Here is a 26,311-nt window from a genome sequence, read left to right on the forward strand (position 1 = left end):
ATGTGGACCAGCTGGTGAGAGTTTTCACTGACATCTTTAACCTCTCTTTACTTTGATCCAAAGCATCCACCCGCTTCAAGAAGACCACCATCAACCACATGCCAAAGAAAAATCATGCAGCATGCCTCATTGATTACTGCCTAGTGGCTCTGACCTCCATAATTATTAAGCGCTTTGAGGGGTTAGTCATGGCTCACATCAACCCCAGCCTGCCAGACTGCCCGATCCTTTGCAATTCATCTACTGGCGCAACAGGTCCATACTGGACACCATCTCCTTAGCCCTACACTCACCCCTGGAACATCTGGATAACAAGGACCTATGTCAGGCTCCTGCTTATTGACCCCAGCTCTGTCTTCAACACCATAATTCCAACAAACTAATCACTAAACTTCAAGACTTAGGTGTCATCTTCCCCCTCTATAATTGGATCCTTGACTTCCTGACCTGTAGATCACAATCAGTTAGAATTGGCAACAACACCTCCTGCACAACAATCCTGAACATCAATGCCCCACAAGGCTGCATTCTCAGCCTTCTACTGTACTCATTATATACTCACAACTTTGTGGCCAAATTCCATCCCAACTCCATTTACAAGTTTGCTGACAACACCACCACTGTAGGGCGATCTCAAATACCAATGGTACCGAGTATGGGGAAGAGATTGAGTGATTAGCAGCATGGTGTAAAGTCAACAAACTCGCCATCAATGTAAGCAAAACGAAGAACCTGGTCGTTGACTTCAGAAAACAGAGTGGAGAGCATGCCAGTGTCTGCATCAATGGCGCTCAGGTGGAGATGGTCCAGAGCATCAGGTTCCTGAGAGTGATGAATACCAACAATCTGACCTGGTCCACCCATGACAATGCAATGGTCAAGAAAGCATAACAATATTGCTACTTCCTCAGGAGGCTAAGGAAATTCAGCAAGTCCACAAAGAGCAATTTTTATAGATGCAGTATAGAAAGCATCCTATCTGGATGCACCTACTCTTCCCAAGACTGCAAGAAACTATCGAGTCGTGAACACAGCCCAGTCCTCCATTCAGTGACTCCGTCTATACTTCCCACAGCCTTGGGAAAGCAATCAAAATATCAAAGGCCCCTCCAATTCCAATTATACTCTCTTCCATCAAGCAGGAGATATAAAGTAGGAACAGCTTCTTCCCACTGTTATCAGACTTCTGAATGGACCAGTATGGGTTTCAAACATGTTTGGTTGATGTTAAGAAGATAGGGTGCATGAGTTTGCATTTCACCAATTAAATATTTAGGAGCCTTTGATTTTGCTGGCCGCTGCCAAAATCAGAGTAAACGGAAATGTTGCCCCTTGCGACAGATTCAACAGTGACTTATAAAGGGTCAACAGATTAAATACTTGGAGGCTATGGGGAAAGGGTAGCGGAATGAGATTAATTAAATAACTCTGACAATAATTCTGCCAAAGAAAAAGCCATTAGTCCTGTGACAGCTCAACCAACCTTGTATTGATTGTGCACCCTGGCTAAAAATGATGAGCTACGATCTTAACATCAACTAAACATATTTGAAACCCACAAATCAAGACAGATAATTATTTTAGGCAGGCAATTTCAAAACTCCAACAGAGTCATGGGATCCAACAGGCGTGAAAGGTAGGAACAGGACACATTCACTGTATTGAGTACTTAACACAAAGTGAATGGCAGTGAGGTGACAGAAACAAACCCAGGAGCAGGATCAGTTGTCAATGGTGAATTTCTTTAAAAGAACTTTTTCTCCCAAATTTAAATACAGAATCGTGAGAGACCTGGGAATAAGCAATCTGAAAAACAATGAATGAATAATAGCAAGGAACCTGGCATACAGGATGTTCACTCTCAGATAGTGAAGCATTGGTCTTTTTTAAATGAAGTGTATTTTATCATAATCAACTTTAATGAGATTAGTTTCACCACATTAATTATAATGAGCTACAAGGTCTTCACCCATATTCTGCAAATGGCATGAAGTGTTTATGCTGTGTGATTCAGGCACTGGAATTCTTGTCAAGAGAACAGCTGCGTCCTACTGTTTACTTATCTCATTCTTTTTAAATGTTACGCAATGTATCAAGATGCCTATTTCACAGTAAGTTTGGAATGAAAGAGAAAAGCATCACAGCGAATGAGAATCTTTGATAAAGGCCATCTCTTTATGCAAATGCTGCACCTCATTGTAAATAAAGGATAGAACATAAAAGCTAAGATTTATCTCAACATGACATGCTCTTTTGAAGCGTATTTTTAGATAACGAGTGGGATTTTCTATTCTCTTTTGTGGCGTGAGGAAGGTGGGAAGAATGCAAAAATCAGAATCGCTATATTAAGAAAATGTGATTTTTACCTTCAAACATTAAACGCGACTTCAGGTACTCATCACTGAGTGCAACTACTTCATCTCAAAGCTCCAACTCACCTTTTATCTTAGGCCACTTACAATTATCCTCTCTTTCCTGAGAAACTAGACAGTACAAGTTCCTAACGTGTAAACCAGAGCAGAAACTCGGTGACGGCAGCTCACCGAATGCTTTTTCTGGTCTTCATGTAACTGATTGTTTAGCTCAATGTCAGTGCATGCTCTGTGACTACCATCTTCCTCAATCCATTGCCATTGCAAGTCAGGGTATAGGCAAACCACAAGCCTCACCTCATCATGCTTGCTCTCAGAGCAATTCATGCACCACTTTAAGCACTGAACACTTCATTTTGGAACTCAGGGACATATGCGACTCATGTGTCTCTACCACATGGCTTTGCATTGCAGGGGACAGTCAGGATGTTTTCTTAGGACTCATTCACCTTGGTCTTATTTGGAAACTGCCAGCCTCTGCACATTTTATTCTGCTTTTTCACTGACATGATAACTCACTAACTTCAGCACTGATTTACAGACTGCTGGTCCCTGTGTGGTTCACATTGCTTTCTTGCTGTATATGGTCTTCAGTGCTAAGTTGCAGGCTTCCAGCCTCTGTGGCTTCCATAAATTTGCTCAGCACAGAGGAAGAGGCAGGCATCTCGTCACAGTGGGGAGCACTGAGCTGTCAAAAGGACATGCTGTGTGGAACAGACCTGCAACAATGTCACAACTGCAGCGTATTCCAGCACTCTACTTGCCATGTAAAAAGTTAACTCCATCATAACTGCACAAAATGGCTGACAGCACGCAAAGTAGGTGGAGTCAGTTTTTTTTTTCTCCAGGGGAAAAGTAAACCTTTTGAAATTCAGGCACTGCTAGGTATAATTCCAGGAGTCATGCCTGCACTGATCTGGTCATGCCAACTAGCTTCAAATTCCACTTCATCAGCATGTCAATTAGGTGGAGAGGGGGTTTGGGTCTGCTTGAGGACAGGGAGGTTGTGGACAGTTGGTGCTGGTGATTGCGGCTAGGGGAGTACAGGCTTACAAACCAAAAGGATAGGTCAACTATAGAGGGCACTTTTTTTGGATAAAGGCACCCAGAGCGGGACACGAAGAGACAGAGTGTACAAACGTAGAAAAACAGCAGCAAATAGAATCAAAGGCGGAGGAAAATGGCAGAGGTTAAGAAGGCAAAATTAGTGCCTTTCGACAGCACAAAGTATTCAGAACAAAAAAGATGAAGTGACTCTGCTTGAGCCCATATGTTGTCAGCAGGATCAGTGCAGTATTGCAGATGAAACACCAGGTGCAGCCGTGCAGAAAGAAGGATCTTTCATGCTCCGCAAGGGTAAGTGCCACTACCTTCTGTGCTACCTCAATCTAACACTGTCACAAAGGCTAATAAGACTTGATTTTCACTTTTGCCTGCATCCTGTCCACTCAACGGCTTTTGTCTGTCTAAAGCTCCTAAGTGACTAAATCTTACTGCCCTCTGTCCTTCCTCCTCAGTCTCTGAAAATACCTGAACACCCTTCCTGCGCCTGCAAAGCCACTTCACTTCCACAATTCTCGCTTCACTTTGGTTTCATTTGATAGGGCTACAATGTAGGTGCTGGTATTAGACATCGGATGTGGTGCTCTTTCTAAGGAGAAAGTTTTCAATTCAGTTTAGCTGGAACCTCAACTTTATTACAATTTACAGCAAAGACTAGATGAGAGCTAAATTCATAGACAAATTGCTAAATTCATAGCTGACACTGAGATAGGCAGTGAAGTAGAAATAAGGAAGTTGCAGATAGATATCCAGAGGTTGAATGACTGAACAAAAAAAAACAACAGATGGCGTATAATACAGGAAAATGTGAAGCTGTTCACTTTGTCAGGAAGAATAGAAAAACAAAGTGTTACTCAAATGAAGAATGACTACAGAATTCTGAGGTGCAGAGGGTTCCAGTGTTCAAGTGTATGGAGGGATATGGACCAAACACAGGGAAATGGATTTGCATAATTGTGAAAGCTGGGCAGCAGGACAAGTTGGGTTGAAGAACCCGCTTCCTTGCTGTAGACCTCCATGACTGTATGGTTCATGCATCAGAAACTGCTAGTCCGCAGGTACAGCAAGTAATAAAGAGTATAATGGGATGCTGTCCTTTATTACAAGAGGAATTGAACATAACGCAAGGATGTTATGCTTTGGTTATACTGGATATTGACCAGTGCACATCTATCATACTTAGTGCAATTTTGGTCTCCTGATTTAAGGAAGGATGCAAATGCAATTGAGGTTGTTCACTGAAGGTTCACTAGATTGATAACTGGAAGTCATGAATTATCTCAGTAAGATAGGTGTGACAGTATGGGCTTGTTTCCACTTGTGTTTAGAAGAGTGAATGATGACTTGATTGAGTTTTTCAAGTCCTGAATGGTCTTGATATAGCAAGGATGTTTCTTCCTGTCACTGAGTGCAAAAGTACAGGTACGTTCAGGACAGTAATAAGGATAATTTTTTTTTTCTATCTACCGAAAAGGGTTTTGCAACTTTGGAACAGTCCGCCACAGACGGCAGTCGAAGCAGTGTCTTAAACATTTCAAGAGCGCATTGACTAGGCAATGGTAGGCCTCTGGTTGATGCTTTAATGGGAGTTATCAGCACTTCCAGTGGCACTGACTGGTAATGGAGTGGGATTGACATTCACTTTACTGTTCAAATCTGCAAAATGCCCAAGGCTTGGTGTACATTTAATTCTAACTGCCTTTACCAATGGATAAATTGGGCTCTACCCAACAAGCCTGGCAGATCAGTAAACCAGTGTGCAGAAAACAGTAATGTGAATTCTATCAAATTATGAGCAAAGCTGAAAGAACATTCTTGAAAATTCATTCACAGTATGTGAGCATCCTTGGCAATGTGCAAATTTATTGCCCTCGGGAAAGTTGTGGCGAGCCATATTCTTGAACTGTTGCTGTCTATGTGATGCAGGTACCCCAGCGGTATTGTTAAGGAAGGAGTTCCAGGATCGTGATCCATAACTGTGAAGGAATGGCCACTATTTAATGATGACCGATAGTTAACTGGTGCATTTTTCGGCGCAATATCTCTGTCAGAGCCCACTTGCCAATCACTAAATAGTGATCCTTCAAACAGTGTAAATATTGCTTTCCCTCCAGACTGGTAGTTCTTGTGAATTGTTCTGATGACTGCAAGCAAAAAAGTTTTTAAAAAAATACTTTTTGTCAACAACACTCAAGTTCTGGACGAGCAAATAACTACTTGTATACTCAATGGTATGGAAAGTTTTGTGGATTACTCTAAAAGTGTGATTAAAAATGCCAATTTAGGACTGTTACTAGAAAGTGCTCCTTCACATGCATACACAAACAAGTCAACAAACAGAACAGACTCCAAGAAAGAATATGGAGCCGAAACCTCCCAAAATCACTTAATTACTGAATGCCATAATGGGGAACTTTAATGCCTTTTTGATGGATAAACTGAGGAATATCGAATGGCAGTCCTCACCCATAATGACTCTTTGATCCAGAGTCCTGCCTAATTGTGCAATGGCATGGGAGTACATTAAAGCACTATGTCAACAGACAGCATTTACAGAATTTTTTTCAGCAAAGAGATGAAAAGTTCACATTCAATACTGTATCATTCTCTGAAGCTACTGTCTGGAGAAGGAACTATATCATATGTAAAGAAATGGTAACTTACTGGCTTGTAATGTTACTGTGCCAAGAAATACAATTGACTTGCCTATGCCAGTGCTAGGCAGTGACCATCTCCACAGAAGAGAATCTAATCACCTCCCGTGACACCTAAAGGCGTTGTTAACAATGAATTCCCCCAATATTAAGATCCTGTGGGTTACCAGAACTGGACTAGCCACATAAATACACTGGCTACAAGAGCAGGTCAGAGGCTAGGAGTCCTAGAGCAAGTAGCTCACCTCCTGGCTTCTCAGAGCCTGTTCACCAAATAAAAAGCACAAGTCAGGATTATGATGAAATACCGCCTACTTGCCTGGAACTCCAAAAACACACAAGAAGCTTGACACCATCCATGACAAAGCAGCCTGCTCGGTTGGCACCACATCTAAAAACATCCACTCTCTTCATCACCAAAGCTGTAGTGTGTACCATCTACAAGATGCACTGCAAAAATTCAATGAGGCTCATCAGAGAGCACCTTCCAAACTCATGACCACCAGAAAGACAACGAGGATGGCAAATAGATGGGAACACTGCTGCCTTCAAGTGCCCCTCCAAGCCACTCACTATTCTGACTTGGAAATATACTAGCTTTCCTTTACTGTTGCTGGGTCAAAATTCTAGAACAGCCTCCCTAATGGTATTGCAGGTGTACCCACACAAAACTTGTTGTGGGTCAAGAATGCAGCTCACCACCTTCTTCTCAAGGGTAACAAATGATGGCCCAGCCAATGACACCCAATTCCTATGAATACATTTTAAAAAAACACAATTCATTTGTCTCTTTTCCACTTGCCACTTCCCAAGACAGTAGAAAACAGCAGGTCAGCTCGTTCTCAAAAGCAATCAGCATGGTTGCAAATAATAGTTAGCATGTTAATATCCTAACTTACGGACTTTTATTGTAATTTTCACTTGAGGAACACTATTACAGTGGATGTGATGCTTTATCAGTGGAAATCTATTTGCCGAGGTCTGTATAACCATGTTGTATTTCTTTTTTCATATTTAAATGCAATCATCACATTAAGTTATAAAAGTATTACTGCTTTATGTTTTATTGGCACTTACCCAGGTTTCATGAAGACTCTGCCGAAATGGATCTGGGCATGTAGGTCAATGTCCAACACCTGCTTCAGGTAATCCTATCAGACAGTAACAGTAATGGTAAAGGCTTGCATAAATGACACCATTCTGAAATTAACATAATCATCGTTACATAACAGTTCCACAACCATTATACCACAGATTTTCACATTATGAAGGATGTATTTTGACATTGTCTCCATGATTAAAAGACACAGTTTTTGTTCCTGGCTTTACAAAGTTTGAAGTCGCTCCTGTTAACTCTCAGGCTGCCCTGTTCAACCTTTACAAGCTAAAATCAGAGACACGCTTAACAATGGCAAACAATATCCCATTATCGACAAAGCTATGAATACTTGATATATTTATTACTTGATAATGGCAAAGGTTTTAAATCATACAAATTTAACTCGCTAGCCTTATCTTATGATGAAAACCCAAGATCTGACAATGCTTGTGTCTTACTGACATACCACATTCTGAAAGGTACATTTCAGTGATGGACAGTGAATGCAAAGCTATTTAAACAACGATAAACTATCAGCTTTCCAAACAAATGCTCTTGTGAACTGATTCCAGTTGCTTGAATAAATATAATGCTGGTTAATATTTCACCTCAGTCTTTTTTGCTTTCTGCTTTAGTTTTCTTTGGAAATAAATCCAATATTGCTTAAGATTGTATATAGTGGTATGTGATTTTTCCATTTATCAGTCATGAGAGGGAGTAACCATGTCAGGTATTTTCCAACATGAACCAACCAAAACAGGAAATAATTGATAGTCTCAAGCCATGTAAAGAATGTAGGTTTCAGTTTATTGCATATTTTCGTCTGCTAATGCAGATTGCTATAAAAGGTGTCTGTGAAAATACATCATCTCCTGAGCAATGCCAACTGTAATCACTTTGCTGGACACGTTTGCAATGTTAAAGGCCCCAGACTCTGAAATACTCTCTACGCGTCCTCCACTTTTAAATCACCGCTTTAAAGCCAATTTCTCCTTAAGTGCTTTAAAGTCATACTTTGTGCGAAGTGAATGCTCATGTGATGTGCCTTGGAATGTTTATTACTGTAAAGGTACCATATAAAAATATTGTCGTGCCGTCAGCACCACAGTCTGTGTGGTTGATGACTTTACATTGCTGATGTTTGTACTAGATATAAAATACATGCCCATTTCCCGAACAGGAAAACTGATTACCTTTAAAATTTCTATGGAGTTTCCAGTGAGATTGTGACGATCACTTGTGGCAATATTATCTAGCATGCTATATATTCAAAATAAAACATTTTTGGTCAGATGTTTAGACGTGAATTTGACAAGTTTTAATTGCCCATCCCTTCCCCAACCCAACCCACATCTTTTTTTAAATGACTTGCCCTCAGAATAGCTGAACTATTACCTACCATTAGCATCTACTGTTTATCTATATCATTTCCCTACTAACATTAACACTCCCATTTGTATTTTGTTTTGCGACATCTCTACCATCTATGTCATTTGCTCCTCCACTCCGTTTATTTCTGTAGCATGAAAACAATCACTCTTCCAGCCCCTTCAGTCCCAAATAAGAACCATACTGGACTTGAAATATTAGCTTGCTTTCCTTTTCCACAGATGCTGTCAGACCTGTTGAGGTTCTACAGCACTTCCTATTGTTGTTACCAACTTGGATTGGTCTGTTATGGGTGAGAGACATGAATTACAAGCGTAGGCAGCCTGTTGGTCATGTGTGGAGCTGGATAAACGCAGCAGGCCAAGCAGCATCAGAGAAACAGGAAAGCTGATGTTTCGGGTCTGGAGCCTTCTTAAGAAAATATGAAGGAGGATCCGGACCTAAAACGTCAGCTTTCCTGCTCCTCTGATGCTGTCGGGCCTGCTGTGCTCATCAAGCTTCACACCTTGCTATCTCAGATTCTAGCATCGGCAGTTCCTACTATTTCTTACTTTTACTGGTGTTGCTTCAAAAAATTTACATGTACTCATACAAAAGCATGCAGTATAAAGCACCTTGTAACCATGGACAGATATTGATGCCTTTTACATGTGTTATTCTTTAATCCCCCGAAGTCAGACTCAGTTGACACAACATAGGAATTAGGAGCGGTAGTAGGTGATTAAGCCCTTCGAGCCCGATCATTACTCTGATCCCAACTCTACACTCCTGACTGCTCCCCATAGCCCTTTATCCTGCTTTTCATCAGAAACATGTCTGTTTCTTTCTTGATTAATTCTGCTTCCACTGCACTCTGGGGGTGAGTTCCACAGATTCACAACCCTCTGAGAGAAGCAGTTTCTCCTCCTCTTAAAATACATCTACGACCTCTTGTTCAAGACTGTCCCATAAGGGGGAACATCAGTTTAACATCCTCCTTATCAATCCCCTTTAGCATTTTTCCAAACTCATTTTTCTGAACTTCTGCGAGTATAACATCAAGCTATTCAATGGCTCCTTGCATACAGTCCTCACTGGTCTCAATACACATGGACAAAGAAGGAATTTGATTGGGCCAACACATCCATAATAGCATAAGCCAAACAGAGACACACCTGTGAATTCCTGGAGGCCTGGCATTCTAACTGGATCTCCATCAACAAACACATTGAACAGGACCTGACACACAAACCACTGAAAAACAGAACTGGAAATGATGCCAACCACTCCAACAAACCGAGGCATGTAAATAACAAGTGGGACAGAACATCAATGCTTTACTGGAGGTGCACTGATCATGTTACCTAGCAGGGTAATGAAATGTCTGCAATCAAACACACTGGCTCGGCGAGCAAATCCACAGCCTCCTCCACAACTCTTCTCAAAAACTTTGTCCTTAACTTCCTTGTCAAGGCATGGATGATTTTTCACCTTTTTACAATTCTTTCCTGTGACAGTGTACTTTAATCGAGTGGTATTTAGTAACTTCCTGAGCATTTTCCACTGATCTTCAACTGTGCCTCCCTTTAATATTTTTGCCAGTCCACTCGAGTCAACTCTTTCCTCAAGCGTGTATAATTACCTTTGCCCAACACTACAACTCACTTATGTGATTCCCTCTTCACTCTTAAATTTGAATTTCAACTCTAAAGCATTGTAACTACTTCAAGGGATCCTTAACAACAAGACTATTTGTCAATCTTGCCTTATGTAATATCAAATCTAAAGGAGCCAGTTCTCTGGTTGGTTGCATGACATGTTGCTCTAGGAAACAATTCTCAAGGCTACCTTAGCCAAGTTGACTAGTCCATTCAATATGCATATTAAAATTACCTAGAATTACTTTCCCATAAACCGTCATTATTTCCTGGTATACTATGCTCTATTTCGAAACTACTATCTGGTGGCCTGTAAATTATTCCTACCAAGGGGTTTCTTCCCTTACTTTTTATTTCCATCCAGACTGCTTCAACATTTTGGTCCCTGGTGCCAATAATTTTCTTAATACATCCTTGCTGTCATCATTAACCAATAAAGTAACTCCACCTCCTTCTCCTTCTTGTCTATTCTTTCAGAATGCTGAGTACCCTTGGACATTTAACTCCCAGGCCTGATCTTCCTGTAAACACATTTCACCAGGTCATACCCATTTGTCTGTATTTGTCAGAGAAAACGGTGTTAGTAACATCCTGGATGCATTTGAGAGTTGAAGACTGGCAAATGCCACATAGGTTCCTGGTTGAACTTTGACAACAGCCATTGGCATAAACATTCAATGCAGCTGTGATCTTGGGGCAACCAGGATGGGCCACCCAGTGCTTCTGAGTACAAGGCCTCCTCCAGTAGATTGTAAAGTTCAGCAATAATGGGATGGGACAATCTTAATTGGTAGCTGCCCTGCCTTTCAGATGGTTGAAGACAATGACTGCAAGGACTATAGATGCGAGTCTGAGCATTCTCCCCTGCCTCCTTGGTGGATCTTCACCTGCTGCTTTTTCTTCTGAATGCTATACAGCAGACCTGGTGGTGGCTGCTCTTGATGGGATTTTTCATGGGGTTGTAATGACTCTTCTTTTGCGTTGTCTTTGGCATTGCACTAAGCTACAACGAATTCAGGGAATTCTATGAGCAGTTAATCTGTGGCGGCACGTCTGAAAAGTAACATGATATTATGCAAGGAATTCCTGAACATTTGCATCAATCATTGAAGCCTCATGTAATGCTTTCACGCAGTATAGCTTCGAGGCTTCAGAAGAAAGTCAATGTCATGCCACATTGGAATTCTGCCGATAAATCACCGCGATAGCCTGCCACACCCACCCACTGCAACCCCCACTAGTCACTATGATAGCTTGCCATACCCTGTTCCATACCCTGATAGTGTGCCCTGGACCACCCTGCAAAGGCTCAATTCCACATGACAGCCCGTGCACTTGTATACTTAGATTTTAGCAAGAAGATCCCGCAGTTGGAAAGTATTGTCTTTCAGTACTTGCTATGGAATGCCATAATGAAATGGAAACTTCAGGCTCCATTGTTGTTGTCTTGCCAGCTGATAGGAGAACGAGATCACTTAAGCACACTATGTAATGCTCATAATTGCTTGAAGATATCATTTTTAATCTGTTTTCCTGGCTACAAATGACTTGGTAACTTGAAGCCAGATGGGTGGCATTGCTTATCTGGAAGTCTAAGAGGCAGCTGACCTTCAGAGGAACAACTCAGGATGCCAGTGTATAAATCTGGGATAAGACTTAGGCTGCATCCCATACCTGAGTCTGAGAAGCAGCTTGAAACTGGCCCACACTGAGTTTGTAAGGAGAGCTCATTTTTTCTCAAGCCATAGGAAAGCTGTCAGCTCATTGGTTGATAAGAGGAACAGTTTTAAAATTGCTGTAAATTAGAAAAGTGTATCACTTTTTTGACAAAGTAGCTTTAACAGAGAAAAACTGGGGAAAAAGGGAAAGTCAAAACCAGTATAACAAAGCAATTCAAAATAGATATAAGTTAATGTAAGGGAAGTTAATGTAAATAGTGGCAGCACAGCTCAGTTGAAGCGGAATGAAGGTCTTGTAATTTGTGACAAATCATGGCTGATGACTGTATGTGCAAGAAATGCTACAAGCTGTAGAAAAGGGAGATCCATTTTCCATTTTAGAAGCTGGCAAAGATATGACTTCCTTAAGACAGTGCAGTCAGAGCCACACTGGTGGTACTACATACAGCTCAGCGGTACAGAACAGGATGGAGGAGAAGGAAGAACAATAGCAGTTGGAGATTAATTGATTAGGCAAACACAGATACATTTCTCTGGTGTTAGACATGGGATAGTGCCTCCCTGGTGTCAAAGTCAAAGATGTCATAGTGCAGCTGCAGGGTATTCTTTTGTGGAAAGGTGAATAGCCAAAGGTTGCAGTTCACAATGGTACCACTGACACTGGTTTGGGGGGTTGTGGGGGGCGTGGGCAAAATATTGTTCTATATTTGGAACAGGTGGAAAGCTTGCAAGCAGGACCTCAACTGCTAAGCAAGTGAGTCTAGAAATAGAAGGATGAGGCACTTGGTGCCAGTCCAAGCTGGAAGGAATGCTCCTGCACAGTCTTAAATCCTTGCAGGGTTTGCTGGTAGTTTGGAAGCTGAAACCAACTTGGCAGAGGTGTGGGAAACAAGTCAGAATATTAGAGAGGACATCAGAATATCAGGTTGCATTTGACGAGAGAAGAGTCAAAAAGTGAAGTCAGAGTAAGGGAGAAAGTAACGAAATATAAATCAGGGTTACTCTGCCTGTATGAATGCGCAGAGTATAGTAAATAAGACTGGAGAATTACGGGTGCACCTGGCATATGGAAATATGATGTTGTGGAATTAAGAGTCCTGGCTCCAGGAAAAGCAGGATTTGGTGTTAAATAATTGGGTACAAAGGATTAAGGAAAATAAAGGGGTAACAAAGGAAAGGTGGAGGGATGGGGATTCCTCAGCAATAAACCCAAACAAACAGACAAAACGGGCTCAGAAACCATAACCACTCTCCCCTACATCAAAGACATTTCTGAAATGGCTGCCAGACTACTCGGACCTCTTGGCATCAGGGTAGCCCACAAACCCACCAACATACTAAAACAGCAGCTAATGAACTTAAAAGACCCTATACAGACAACAAACAAAACAAACATCATCTACAAAATACCGTGCAAGAACTGTGACAAACACTACATTGGACAGACTGGCAGGAAGCTAGCCACCAGGATACATGAACATCAACTAGCCACAAAACGACTTGACCCACTATCACTAGTATCCTTACACACAGATGAGGAAGGACAGCACTTTGAATGGGACAACACATCCATCCTAGGACAAGCCAAACAGAGACACGCACGAGAATTCCTAGAAGCTTGGCATTCCAACCGGAACTCCATCAACAAACACATTGATTTGGAGCCAATCTACCATCCACTGAGAAAAAGAACAGGAAATGACATCACCAACCCAAGGAAACCTAACCAGATAAATAGAAAGCGGGACATAACACCAGCGCTTCATCGGAGGTTCACTGATGATGTTACCCAGAATGGTGACAAAATGTCTGAAAACTAACCTCCCAGCTCAGCGAGCAAACTCACATCCAGGGATGGGGATATTTCTTAAGGAGAGCACCGGAATGCTGGAGAAAAAGGACAAAGGACAGAGTGCTGAAAGACAAAATTAATTTAGCTAAGGAATAAAAAGGGTGCAATAATATTGCTCCGTGCACGATAAAGACTGCCAAACTAATGGAGAGGATGTAGAGGAATAAATCCGCAGGGCAATCACAGCGAATACAAACATTCCGGGCAAGTGTAATTGGAGACTTTAACACCTAAATGTAGTCTGGGACACTGGTAGCATAAAGCATGGCGAAGGACAAACTTTCTCGATGCATTTGGGAAAACCCTTCTACAGAAGTACATGCCCTATCTAACAAGAAAGTATGCACGTTTGAATGTGGAGATAAGGTGGCTAAGTAGATGAAGGGTCAATGGGAAATATGTAGGAGACTGTGATCACAGTAAAGTAAGATTTAAGGGAAGGATAATAGTCAATCCGTAGGAAGAATAACTTACTGGGAAAAAGTTGATTTCAATGAGGCAAGAATGGCATTCAGTCAAATAGACTGGAGCAAAAGGCTTAAAGGAAAAATTAGCCCAATGATGGGTCTTGAAAAGAATTGGCTCTGACACAGTTCAAGTATATTTGATCAAATGGGAAAGGGCAGGTAATCAAATCAAGAGTTCCAGGTGAAGCAGCGCTTTACGTGCGCTTCACTCAACCTAGTCTACCACATTCGCTGCTGACAATGTGGCTTCCTCTACGGTGGGGAATCAAAATTTTAGGATTGAGCACCTTGCCCACACTTCCTCCCACCGACACTCCAGGCCTTGTTATCACATGGTCTACAATTATACACAACTCATTGTTAGCCACTAATGGTTGCTGTCGACAGTTATTTATTCTCCTAGGTTGACCGTTATCCACTCCTTTGTTTGTCCAACTGTTTTTCTTTCTCTTTGGGTTCTATCTCCACCTATCGTTTACTTATGCAACCCCCCAACTATCTTCTGCATAATTCCAATCTTTATCGAGCTACGATCAGTTCTGAGGAAAGGTCACTTGACCCGAAACGTTAACTCTGATTTCTCCTCACAGACGCTACCAGACCTACTGCATTCTTTTTCAGCAATTTCCGTTTTTGTTTCAAATCCAGAGTTCCTGGAGTAGTAGGAGTTAGAAATTCCATTAGAGAAGTAAAGGGGTGCTTATGACAAGTGTTAGGTAGACAATACAATTGAGAACCGAGGTGAACTTAGAAGGTTCATTGGGAAATGAAAAAAAAATTAGGCAAGCAAACTGAGATTACCAGAAAAGACAGGCCACCAAAATGAACGTTTTCTGCAGGCATATAAATATGAGGAGGAATAGGACTAAAAAGAAAACTGTACACTTGGAGGCATGAATAAGTTGTCTTTATCAAGGAGGCGGATGCTACCCAAGCCACAGTGACAAAGGAGGAAACTTTGACTGCAAAGGTTCAAAATTCACAAGGAGGTGACCTTGGATACGCTGTTGGTACTTAAAGTTGATAAGGCAGTGGGATTGGATGAGATTGCATTGAAGGATTTTTGAGGAAGTGTGAGCAGAATTTGGAGGTACACTGGCCAGAATCTTTTAGCTTTGGCTAGATGTTGGGGAGATGTCAGGACGCTGGAGAATTGCAAACATTATGGCCTTTTTTAGGAAAGGTTATATGCATAAGCTCAGTAATTACAGACCCGTCAGTATAACTTGGTGGGAAAACTGTGTTAAGTAGTTATTCCAGACAGAATTAGTAGACATGTGGTAAAAGGTGGAATGATCAGGAAAAGCCAATATGGATTTCCAAAGGTGAAATTGTGTTTAACTAACTTTCTGGAGTTTTAATACAGGTAACAAGAGTTGGTGAGGGTAATACTGTTAATGTTACGTACCTGAGCTTCCAAAAGGCATTCAATGCAGAATCCCATGTCAGACTTGTGAAAAATGTTATAACTCGTGGAATAAAGGAGATAGCAGCAACGTGGATACAAAATTGGCTAACTAATACAAAACTGAGAGTAATGGTCTACTAATGTTATTAGGAAGTGTCACCGGACCCAATACGTTGACAATGATTTTTTTTCTTCTCAGATGCTGCCAGACCTACTGAGCTTTTCCAGCAACTTTGCTTTTGTACAATGGTCCACTAATATTTTTCAAGCTGGAGCAAGTTTTGTAATGGAATACTTGCTTTTCCTATTATGTATTAATAATCAAGATCTTGGTGTGCAGGGGACAATTGAAAATTGAAAGAAGATACAAACCTTAACAGCATTGTAAATTGAGAGGAGGACAGTGTAGAAAAGTGGAAAAATAAACAAGGAGTGGGCACATAGGTGGAGCGTGAAATTCAATGTGGAGAAGTAGAAAATATTTTAGACTTGAGTATGGGAGGATTGATCGATAAGTTTGCAGATCATACAAAAATTGGTGGGGTCACAAATAAGACCATAAGACCAAAAGACCATAAGACATAGGAGTGGAAGTAAGGCCATTCGGCCCATCGAGCCTACTCCACCATTTAAATCATGGCTGAAGGGCATTTCAACTCCACTTCCCTGCGCTCTCCCTTTGGCCCTTGATTCCTTGTGAGATCAAGAATTTATCGATCTCTGCCTTGAAGGCATTCAACGTCCCGGCCTCCACTGCACTCCGTGGCAATGAATTCCACAGGCCCACCACTCCGTGGCTGAAGAAATATCGTCTCATTTCCATTTTAAATTTACCCCCTCTAACTCTAAGTCTGTGCCCACGGGTCCTAGTCTCCCCGCCTAACGGAAACAACTTCCCAGCGTCCACGCTTTCTAAGCCATATATTATCTTGTAAGTTTCTATTAGATCTCCCCTCAACCTTCTAAACTCTAATGAATACAATGCCAGGATCCTTAGCTGTTCATTGTACGTTAAACCTACCATTCCAGGGATCATCCATGTGAAAATAGTGAGGTATTGCTTTTGAGTACAGAAATGTATTGAAAGACTGGTCAGAGCGGCTGATCCATGGTAAGTGGAATTTAATCTGGATAAATGTGAACTGATGCATTTGGGCAGGACAAACAAGACCAGGGAACATAAGTAGTTGCCTGGGAAACATCAAGGATCAGACAGACCTTGGTATGTGGTCCCCGAAAGTATCGGGACAAGTAGGTGCAGGGAGGTTATGCTGGAGATGTATGAAATGTTAGTTGGGCCACAGTTGGAGTAGTGTGTGCAGAGGACATTCACCAGCATGTTGTCTTGGTGGAACAGTTTCCATTCTGAAGAGAGACTGGACACACTGGCCATGATTGAGACATATAAAATTGAGGGGCATTGATAGGGTAAACAGGAAGAAACATTTTTCCTTAATGGAGGGTTCAATGTCCAGGGCATTGATTTAAAGTAAGGGGCAGATGATTTAGTGGTGATGTGAGGAAAAACTTTTTCAGCTATAAGATGGTGGGAATCTGGAACTCACTGACTGCAGATGCAGAAAACCTCACAATATTTAAGAAGTACTGAGATGTGTACTTGTGACATCAAGGCTATGGGCCAAGTACAGGAAAATAACATTAGTTAGGCAGTTGTTTTTTGATTGGCACAGGTGCGATGGACCTTTCTCCGTGCTCCACGACTAAGTGTGAGGTGATACATTTTGACAGGAAGAACAAGGACGGATAATACAAAATGGGGAACACAATTCATAAGGATGTTCAGGAACAGAAGGATCTGCGTGTATACATGCATGGATCATTGAAGGTAGCAAGATAGGTGGAGAGAGCAGTTAATAAAGCTCACGGTACCCTGGACTCTATAATGGAGCATAGACTCCAAAAGCAAGGACGTTTTGCTGAACTTATTTATGCCACCTGTTAGAACTCAGCATGAGGACTATGTAGTCCTAGCTACGGCTCTTTAGAAAGCATGTGAATGCAGTAGAGATAGTGCAGAAGAGATTTACAGAACTAGTTCTAGGGATGAGAAATGTTAGTCATCAGGATCAATTGGAGGGGTTGGGACAGTTTTTAAAATCATAAGAGGGAGGTCTGGACAGAGTAGAAGTGATGGTTCCATTCCTGCTCAGAAAAGCATCGAGAATAACAGGGCACACAATTAAGATGACTTGGCAAGGTACCAGTACACTTGTGATTATGCGCATTATTTGGTCAATGGAAGCATGAATATTGAAATTGCTCTGAGCAGGGCCTCAAATTTCAAGATCTTTTACTCCACCTTCAACAGACAAAGTAACTCACTCTATCCTCTCAGGTGTCTGTTGGTCCTACACCTTTCCATGTAGAGCTAATAGTTCTCCCAAGTTAATAGTTTCAGAACTGATAGTTTGTCTCTCCCTGTTCTTATTAACCAGGCTGTCCCAACCTTTCTGTCTACAATTACCTCCGAACACAATGACCATTCCTTTAGAGGTGTCGTATGACGATACTAGTCCCTCGTCTTGAATTGTCGTCTTTCACCAGGATTCCATGGACTGCCATCTGACGATTATTGTTCAAACCCCCATGACCGACCATGAGATAATCTTCCAGACTGATATGGCTGGACAACCCTGACTGACTATATATTTTGATATTTCTATACCTTTGATTGTGAACTGAAATGGGAACAGAATTGTTTTAAAAATGAAGCATTGTGGAAATGGTTAATTCACTTTATAAAAGCAAGTCACCTGAAACTCATTGTAAGTGCTGTTTACACTGCAATTTGTTCAAAGTGGGAAGTCTCGTTGCAGGTGAGCTGGAGCTAAGGAGCATATATGATGGAGGTCTGGCCAGCAACAGGTAGCTGCTTGATCTGGGGAATGGGGACCTGCTGTCGATGACAAAGGTCTTCCGCCTGCCAACAGCTATGTGACTCATTCCTGGGTATCTAAACAATTTGAGAGAGTTAATATTTGAGCAGAAGCCATTCGACTTCAGAAGAGGACAAAGCTGTCCTCTCTGTGTAGTGAATACACATCAAGCCTGAAGTTGCTGTAAGCTATGATTCTCAACTAATGTGTCATCATTGAGCATCTGATGTTTGATAGTACTGTTGAGTGCTATCGCTTCACTGATGACTGAGAGTACACTGACAGGGCAGTAACTGGCCAGGTTTCATTCTCCTGCTTTTTGTATACATAACATATCTGTGCAGTTTTCCACATTGTCGGGTAAATGCCAGTTTTGTAACTGTTCTGGAAGAGCTTGGCTAGGGGAGTGGCAAGTTCTGCAGCACAAGTCTTTTGTACTTTTGCCAGAATATCGTCAGGCCCCAAAACCCAAAACAGTATCCAATGCCTGCAACCATTTTTTGTGAGAAATAATAGAAACAGGTCCGCGCTTTCTGTCAACCTGAGACTAAAGACAGGTAAATTGAGGAACTTTGTATACTTTAATAAAATATTTAACTTTGTGATGATTCCATTAATACCAGGGCTTATGGGTTGCTCCACTCAGGAGTATCACTAATGTTCATCCACTGGGCTGACGTCTCAACTGTGCCCCGGATGGTCTACCTGTATTCCCTGACAGGTTGCACAGCCTCCAGGATTGACTGTGATCCAATGTAATGGAATGTAAGGACACGATTCCCTGAACTCGACTAGGATCAAGTGCCTGACTGACCGTGGCCAACACTTTGTAACGTTACTGAACCAATCCCTTGCCTGGTACAGTATTTTCCATTCACTACACAAAGGAAAGCTATTTTTGACTTTTACAATTTGCCATTTGTTTGAAATACTGTGAATAGTTTTGTCTCCTTATTGAGGGAAAGATATATTAGCATTGAAGGCAGTTCAGAGAAAGTTCACTTGGTAGCTTCTGGGCAAAAAGGGATTTTCTTATGAGTAGAGGTTGAGTAGATTGGGCCTGTATTTATTGGAGTTGACGAGAAAAATCATCATCCTGATTTGAAATTATAACGCCATTCCTTCACTGCTTGTATCAAATTTCAACTCCGTGGGTGCATCTAACTACAATGGACTGCAGCGGCTCAAGAAGATGGGGGCTTTCCAATGTTTCTCATGGACTTTAAGAATGGTGAGGAAATGCTGACCTTGCTAGTGACACCCATGTCCCATGGAATTAAAAAAAAAATCAATCCCTCATGGTAATGCGAATCAGATTCCTGTGTTATGAAAACGGATATTTGTCAAGTTTCATTTGTTTCTATTCAATTACAGATTACATAGCTTATTTTAGCCTGCTAAAGCTCTGGTCTGTCTTTGTTATTGCACCATTCTGAACTGATTGACAGTATCGCAAGTGACCATGTACATTCCAGGACACGAATTACAGTGATTTATTACTAATCCTGCTAATCATACTTTCTGCAAAACCAGACTGTAGCTTCTGGATCATATGATTCCAAGTCCATTTCTGGGAGCTGCTGTTAAATTGTTTCAAGGGAAAATATGTATTCAACTCATGCAAGTTGGGTCCTGTAACTAGTCACATCTGCTTTGGTTCTTCAATTGACAAAACATCTCCTCAAATCGCAAAGAAGTGAGCATTGATGGTATTGCAATGCAATCTTCATTTTGTGATTAACCTGGTCATACTTTTTACAGGGTATGGCAGTAACAGCATGGCATTACTTGCAGGTACTGCCACTCTTAGCAGACAAAGCAAGACATTTGTTTATTTAATTGTATTTATTAGATATAAATATAATGTGAACAATACACTAGCTATTTTTTAAGGCGAAGAAAGACGGAACAATGTTTTTCATTTGGTTGTGGGATATAGGTTGCATTGGTTATGCTAGCATTTATTGCCCATCTCTGACTACCCAGACTGCAGTTTACAGTCATAGGTATGGATGGGAGTTACCTGTCTTCAAGGACGTCACTGAATCAGATGGGGATTTCATGACAATTGACAATGGTCATCATTACACTCTTAATTCCAGATTTTTATTGAATTCAAATTTCATCATGGTGAGATTTGAAATCAGATCCCCAGAACATTACCTGCCTCTCTGGATTACAATATCCCCAAATGGAATCGCAGAATACAGAACCTGAATCAAGTCAGAAAGAGGCCTTTCAGCCGAGCCTGTCTCTGTCAGCTCTCTGAAGCAGCAATTTACCCAATGCTACTCTCTGGCCTTCTTCCTGTAGCTCTACATTTCCTCCTTTTAGATAACGATCCAATTCCCTGTTAAATGCATCAATTGAACCTCTCTCCACCACACACTAAAGCAGTGCAATCAGTTCTTAACCAATTCACTGCAATGTAAAGTCTTTCCTGATGTCTCCATTACTTAGTTTGCCAACTGTAAATGTGCAGTACACGTCCTCCTCCATCCAGAGATAGGTACCAGGGAGAGAAACAATCCAACTGCATAAACTGCACATATCATTCTGATAAGAACTGATTGGTATTTTCCACTCCTTCAGGTTTAGGAAAGTTATTTATATGGACGGATTATGAATGTAAACAGATTAACCTTTTGTGACAATCAGGTAGATTAATTTGAATGTTACAAATTTTGATATTCAGCCAAGAAACTATGCTGAGATGGACTGGATGATTCAAAGGCTAAAAGCTTTCTCTTTAATAATAGTATTCATTCATCAAACCAACCATTTAACAAATCGCGTTAAACTCCTTAAGTAGTGGTTATTAAGGTGCTGTTGTCATGGAAATGATTCTATTTCTTAGGCACTCACTCAAAAGATTGTTAATTGTTGGTTGAATTGAACTGTGGATTTGTCTATGTGGCAGCATTACGCATTTGTCATCTTATGCTGATGGATGTGTTGCCATGGAAACATACCTGCTTTCAGATTCACAGGTAAATTCTCCTGAAACTGAGGCTAGAAACAATGACGTGGTCCCTTAATCCAGTCTGATATAAATTTAGGTCCCTGCTATTTCAGTTGCTGACTCTCACAATCTAAAGACGTTCAGTTACAACAGTACAGATCTAACTTTCTCAAGCAGGAGAAGTCAAATGAGCCCATCAGAACAATGTTATCCAATATCCTCTGAGGAGTGATCAGAGATCTAATCCAGCTCAAGATTATCCGAAAACAGTAACAGCTTCTTCTTGCTATCCTTCTTTGGGTTTCCAGAATTGCCTTCATTTTGGTTACTCTATCATCCCAGTTCGATTTCCATCCCCGTCCTTTAGTACACAAATGCTGTGCCGTTAAATTCTTTACACAGGCAATAATATAGAAACGCAACTTCATAGTATCCCTTCAGCATGAAAGCAGGCCATTAGATTCCCCAAGTCCACACCGACCCTCTGAAGAACATCCCACCCAGACTCATACCCCCTACCCTATCCCTGTAACCCTGCATTTCCCATGGCTAATCCACCTAGCCTGCACATCCTTGGACACAATGGGTAATTTAGCATGGCCACTCCACCTAACATCCACATCATTGGACTGTGGGAGGAAACCACAGCACCCGGAGGAAACCCATACAGACACAGGGAGAAAGTGCAAACCCCACACAGATAGTCGCTTGAGGCTGGAATCGAACCTGGGTTCCTGGTGTTGTCAGTCAGTAGTACTAATCACTGAGCCATTGTGTCGCCCAGTATGAAGGGGCAGACAATCTGGAAAAGATGGGATGGCAGTATTTGACCTAATTTGTTGTAGGGACAGTGAAGTTTTATCAGCAGTTTATTTCACAATATGAACATTTGCATGCAGAACTTTATAAGCCACACAAAATTCTGACCGATATCCACTCAAATCAGGTACATTGCTACTAACGTTGTAAGCAGATATTTTTTGTCAATATTTAAATTGTTGTCTTATGCAATGTTTTAAGAGCTTATAATGGGAGTTCCAGTTTGGTTCTCCATTCAATGTCTTCCTGAGATGGTAAGTAGAACAATGACAAACCATCTACTTGAGAAGGTACAACATAGGTCGACAATAATAGGAAATAGAGAAAGTAGCGTATTATCTTCTGGCCTGGGAAGGATTAATTTATATTGGAAAGAAAATTTTCCGTAACATTTATATTGAAGAAAAATAAGCCAGTACATGGAGATAAATAACCTTTCCCACTCAATAATGACAACACATCTCATAGTGTCAATATATGAGAAGGTGCTGATAATTTCAGACAACCGTCTTGATCCACTTAAACCCGAGGCAGGAACAACACACAAACAGTGCTTCTCAATATATAAATGTGACACACATGTTCATTGTACTAATGATGCGCTGACCGGTATGACTAAAAGAAGAGTAATTTTTTAGCATGGTTTATCTACATGCTATCAGACATAAAAGAGTTGATACATGTGAAAAGACAGCTATTTGTTATAAAAGGCAAAGGGAATGCATTACATTCAGTCATGTTGTATTCTTCAAAGGTGTTCAAGAACTCACTATTTTTGAATGCCACCCATGGATCAGTTGGTTAGGTAATAACATTTGGAAAGGGATTTGTACTGAATTTGACAGTAATTCAAGAAAAACGAATGTACTTTAAGCCATTGTAAAATGAAAGTTATTCTGACTCTACGCATTTGCCTCTGAAATAACTACTTTCATCCACAAAGCCAAAAAAAAATTCTTGTTAAAGCAATTACATCACTTATAATACTACACTTCTCTAGTATGGGAAGAGCTTATAATGTGAGTTCTAGTTTGGTTCTCCATTCAGTAGCTTCATGAGATGGTAAGTGGAACAATGACAAACCCCCTGTTTGAGAAGATACAACATAGGTTGATAATAATAAGAAATAGAGGAAGCAGTGTGTTATTGACAGAGAGATGCAAACATGCAACACAAGTCAGATCAGATCTTGCAGCCCTGCCATATGGTCATGAACAGTCATAGAGACTTAACTAACTAAAGGAAGGAGGAAGTTTCACGAACATTCTCACTCTCAACAATAAAGGAATCTTGCTTACAAATACACAAAGACAAGGCTGAAATGTTCACAATCATTTTTATGGAGAGACCATGTAGATTATTCACATTGCCCAGCTTTTGAGGTTCCCTTTATTATAGAATTCAGTCAAACCAACTTGATTCGAACTTTGATATTAAAAACATTTGAGCACACTGGATACAGCAAAGACGTATGCATCATGATAACTTTTGGCTTTAGTTTTGGTGGCTGATGCTCCGGAACTTGCCATGTCTTTAATGGAGTTGTACGTGAAAAGCAGGACAAAACCAATGTTGCCAATTAATGCCCTATCAGTCTACCCTTAATCATCACAGAAGTAATGGAAGATTTCAATGACGATGCTATCAAACTGCACTTACTCATTCACATACTCACATGCTCACTGATGCATCTTATGGGTTCTACCAAAATATGTGCCTCTAAACTTCATTACGCTTTTGGGGTAAACACTGAATTCCAGAGAGGAAATGAAGTGTGAGTGAATATCCTTCACAAGGCATTGTTTGATCCAAGTGTCAAACAAAGGAGTCTTCATGAAACTGAAGTTGATGGGAATCAAGGAGAAAAGTCTCCTTTGGCTGCAGTTATACATAGCACAATGGAATACAATTATGGTGTTAGAAGCCTATCAGTTCAGTTGAAGACAATGGAGCAGGAGTTCCTCAGGGTTGTATCCTAGGTAGTTCAACGTCATCTGCTTCAGTAATGACTTTCTTTCCTTCATAAAGTTAGAAGTGGAGATGTTCATTGATGAATGTACAGTGTTCAGTCCCAATTGAAAATGCTCAGACAATGAAGATGTCTGTGCCCATATGCAGCAAGAGCTGGATATTCAAAATTGGAAAGTAACATTCATAGTACTAATGTTGTGGGTTTCCGTTGGGCGTTCTGGGTTCCTCCCATAGTCCAAAGTTGCGCAGGTTAATGAAAAGGCCAGGTTAAATTGCTCATAGTGTCTAGGGATGTGTTGACTAGGTGGATTAGCCATTGGAAATGGGGAGGAATAGGATAGGGAAGTGAGTCTGAGTTTGATGTTCTTCAGAGAGTCGGTGTTACCTTGGTGGGCCAAATGGCTTGTTCCTACACTACAGGGATTCTATTCTATGGATCTAATAATGATTAGTTCCAACAAGATTATAACCAACCCCACAGACATTTTATGATATTATCATCATTGAATCCCCAGTCAGCAACATTTTGGGGATCATCATTGACCAAAAACTCAACTGGACCAGCAATATAAACAGCATGTCAAATACTGTGGTGGGAAACTCTCCTCCTGCTTCTTCTCCACTACTGATCCACCACCTCAATGGTAACAGGCTGCTGTGTTATGCAATGCTCCCCACTTGTCTCAATTAGTGCACTCCAAGAACAATCAAGACACTTGGTACCATTCAGGACAATGCTGTTCACTTGACAGATGTCTAAAATGTTCTCCCTGCACTACAGAGCCAGTGTAAAAGGCAGAAATCAAGTTGTGCATATCAGAGGTTCACAAACTATAATTAAAAATACATTATCAGACAATCTACACTTGTGTTGTTGGTTGAGGACACTATAAGAATTCCAAATGCCCTTGAATAACATCAAAAGTTATTTTATGTCCACTTCATCCTACAATGTCCTTTTCAATAAGGCAGCACTCCCTCAATAGTGCACTCAAGGTCAGCCAGTAAAATATCCTCATATCTCTGGACTGAGGATATAAACAACAATTGTTTGATTCATAAAACAGACTTGTAGCACTGTTTCAGGAGAAGGTGATTCTCTTGGTGTAATCACAAATGTTTATCCCTCAACCAATGTCACTCAAATAAACTATTTCGTTCTTTACTCTTATTGTTGCCTGTGAGACTTTACTGTGTGAAAATTGATGACTGTGATTCTCTACATTGTCTTGGTGAGAACTCAGGGCAACCTGAAGATTTGCAGTGTGAATTCCCTCTGTTCAATCTAGTATGTTGACAACAGGCAGTACTTGTGCCATACAACAGTTCACGAAAGCAAATGTGTAAATTTGGAAGGCAATATCGACAAATTTTATCATATAATATCACAGAATCCCTACAGTGTGGAAACAGGCCCTTCAGCCCCACAAGTCTACACCAACGCTTACTCCTAATCTACACATTCCTGTACACTACGGGAAATTTAACATGGCCAATCCACGTAGCCTGCACATCTTTGGATTGAGAGAGGAAACTGGAGCAGGGAGAGGAAACCCAAACAGACATGGAAAGAATGTGCATATTCCACACAGACAGTTGCCAGTGGTTGGAATTGAATCTGGGTCCCTGGTGCTGTGAGGCAGCAGTGCTAACCAATGTGCCACGCCGTTTGATTGTTATTATTTAATCTAAGAATCCAATCCAATAGCTTTTTCTATTGAGCTTTTAACACAACTCTTATCATATTGGTTTTTGTTCAGCCACAGTGGCTTAAATCCGGGAATCCCTCCCATACAGCATTACTGTGTTGAGCATGTTCTGTAACATGGACTGCATCAGTTCATGAATGTGCCTCACCACCACCTTCATAAAGGCAATTAGGAATGGTCAACAAGTGCTAGCTTTGTCAGCAATGTCCATATCCTACGATTGAAATTTTTCATATTACTTTCATTTGTTTCTCCTTTCATTTAAACTTCTCTTCCACTCATTGTTTGAATTCATATTTCCTGGCATTTTAACCTTGCCTCCTTCATCCTTCAA

The 26,311-nt window shown here is 41.0% G+C and overlaps 1 protein-coding gene across 25 annotated transcripts in view; it reads right to left on the reverse strand.

The window, feature by feature from the left end:
- The window catches only part of LOC125455410 (gephyrin), a 475,974-nt gene that overhangs the window by 19,086 nt on the left and 430,577 nt on the right, over positions 1 to 26,311 (reverse strand). For all 25 annotated transcript variants that reach the window (XM_048537301.2, XM_048537305.2, XM_048537298.2 and 22 more), the window contains one exon: positions 7,166 to 7,239. In XM_048537301.2, the coding sequence (XP_048393258.1) occupies positions 7,166 to 7,239 (74 nt within the window). The remainder of the gene's footprint in view (positions 1 to 7,165; positions 7,240 to 26,311) is intronic.

Source organism: Stegostoma tigrinum, chromosome 10 (genome assembly GCF_030684315.1).
Source record: "Stegostoma tigrinum isolate sSteTig4 chromosome 10, sSteTig4.hap1, whole genome shotgun sequence".
In the NCBI taxonomy this organism is placed as follows: domain Eukaryota; kingdom Metazoa; phylum Chordata; class Chondrichthyes; order Orectolobiformes; family Stegostomatidae; genus Stegostoma; species Stegostoma tigrinum.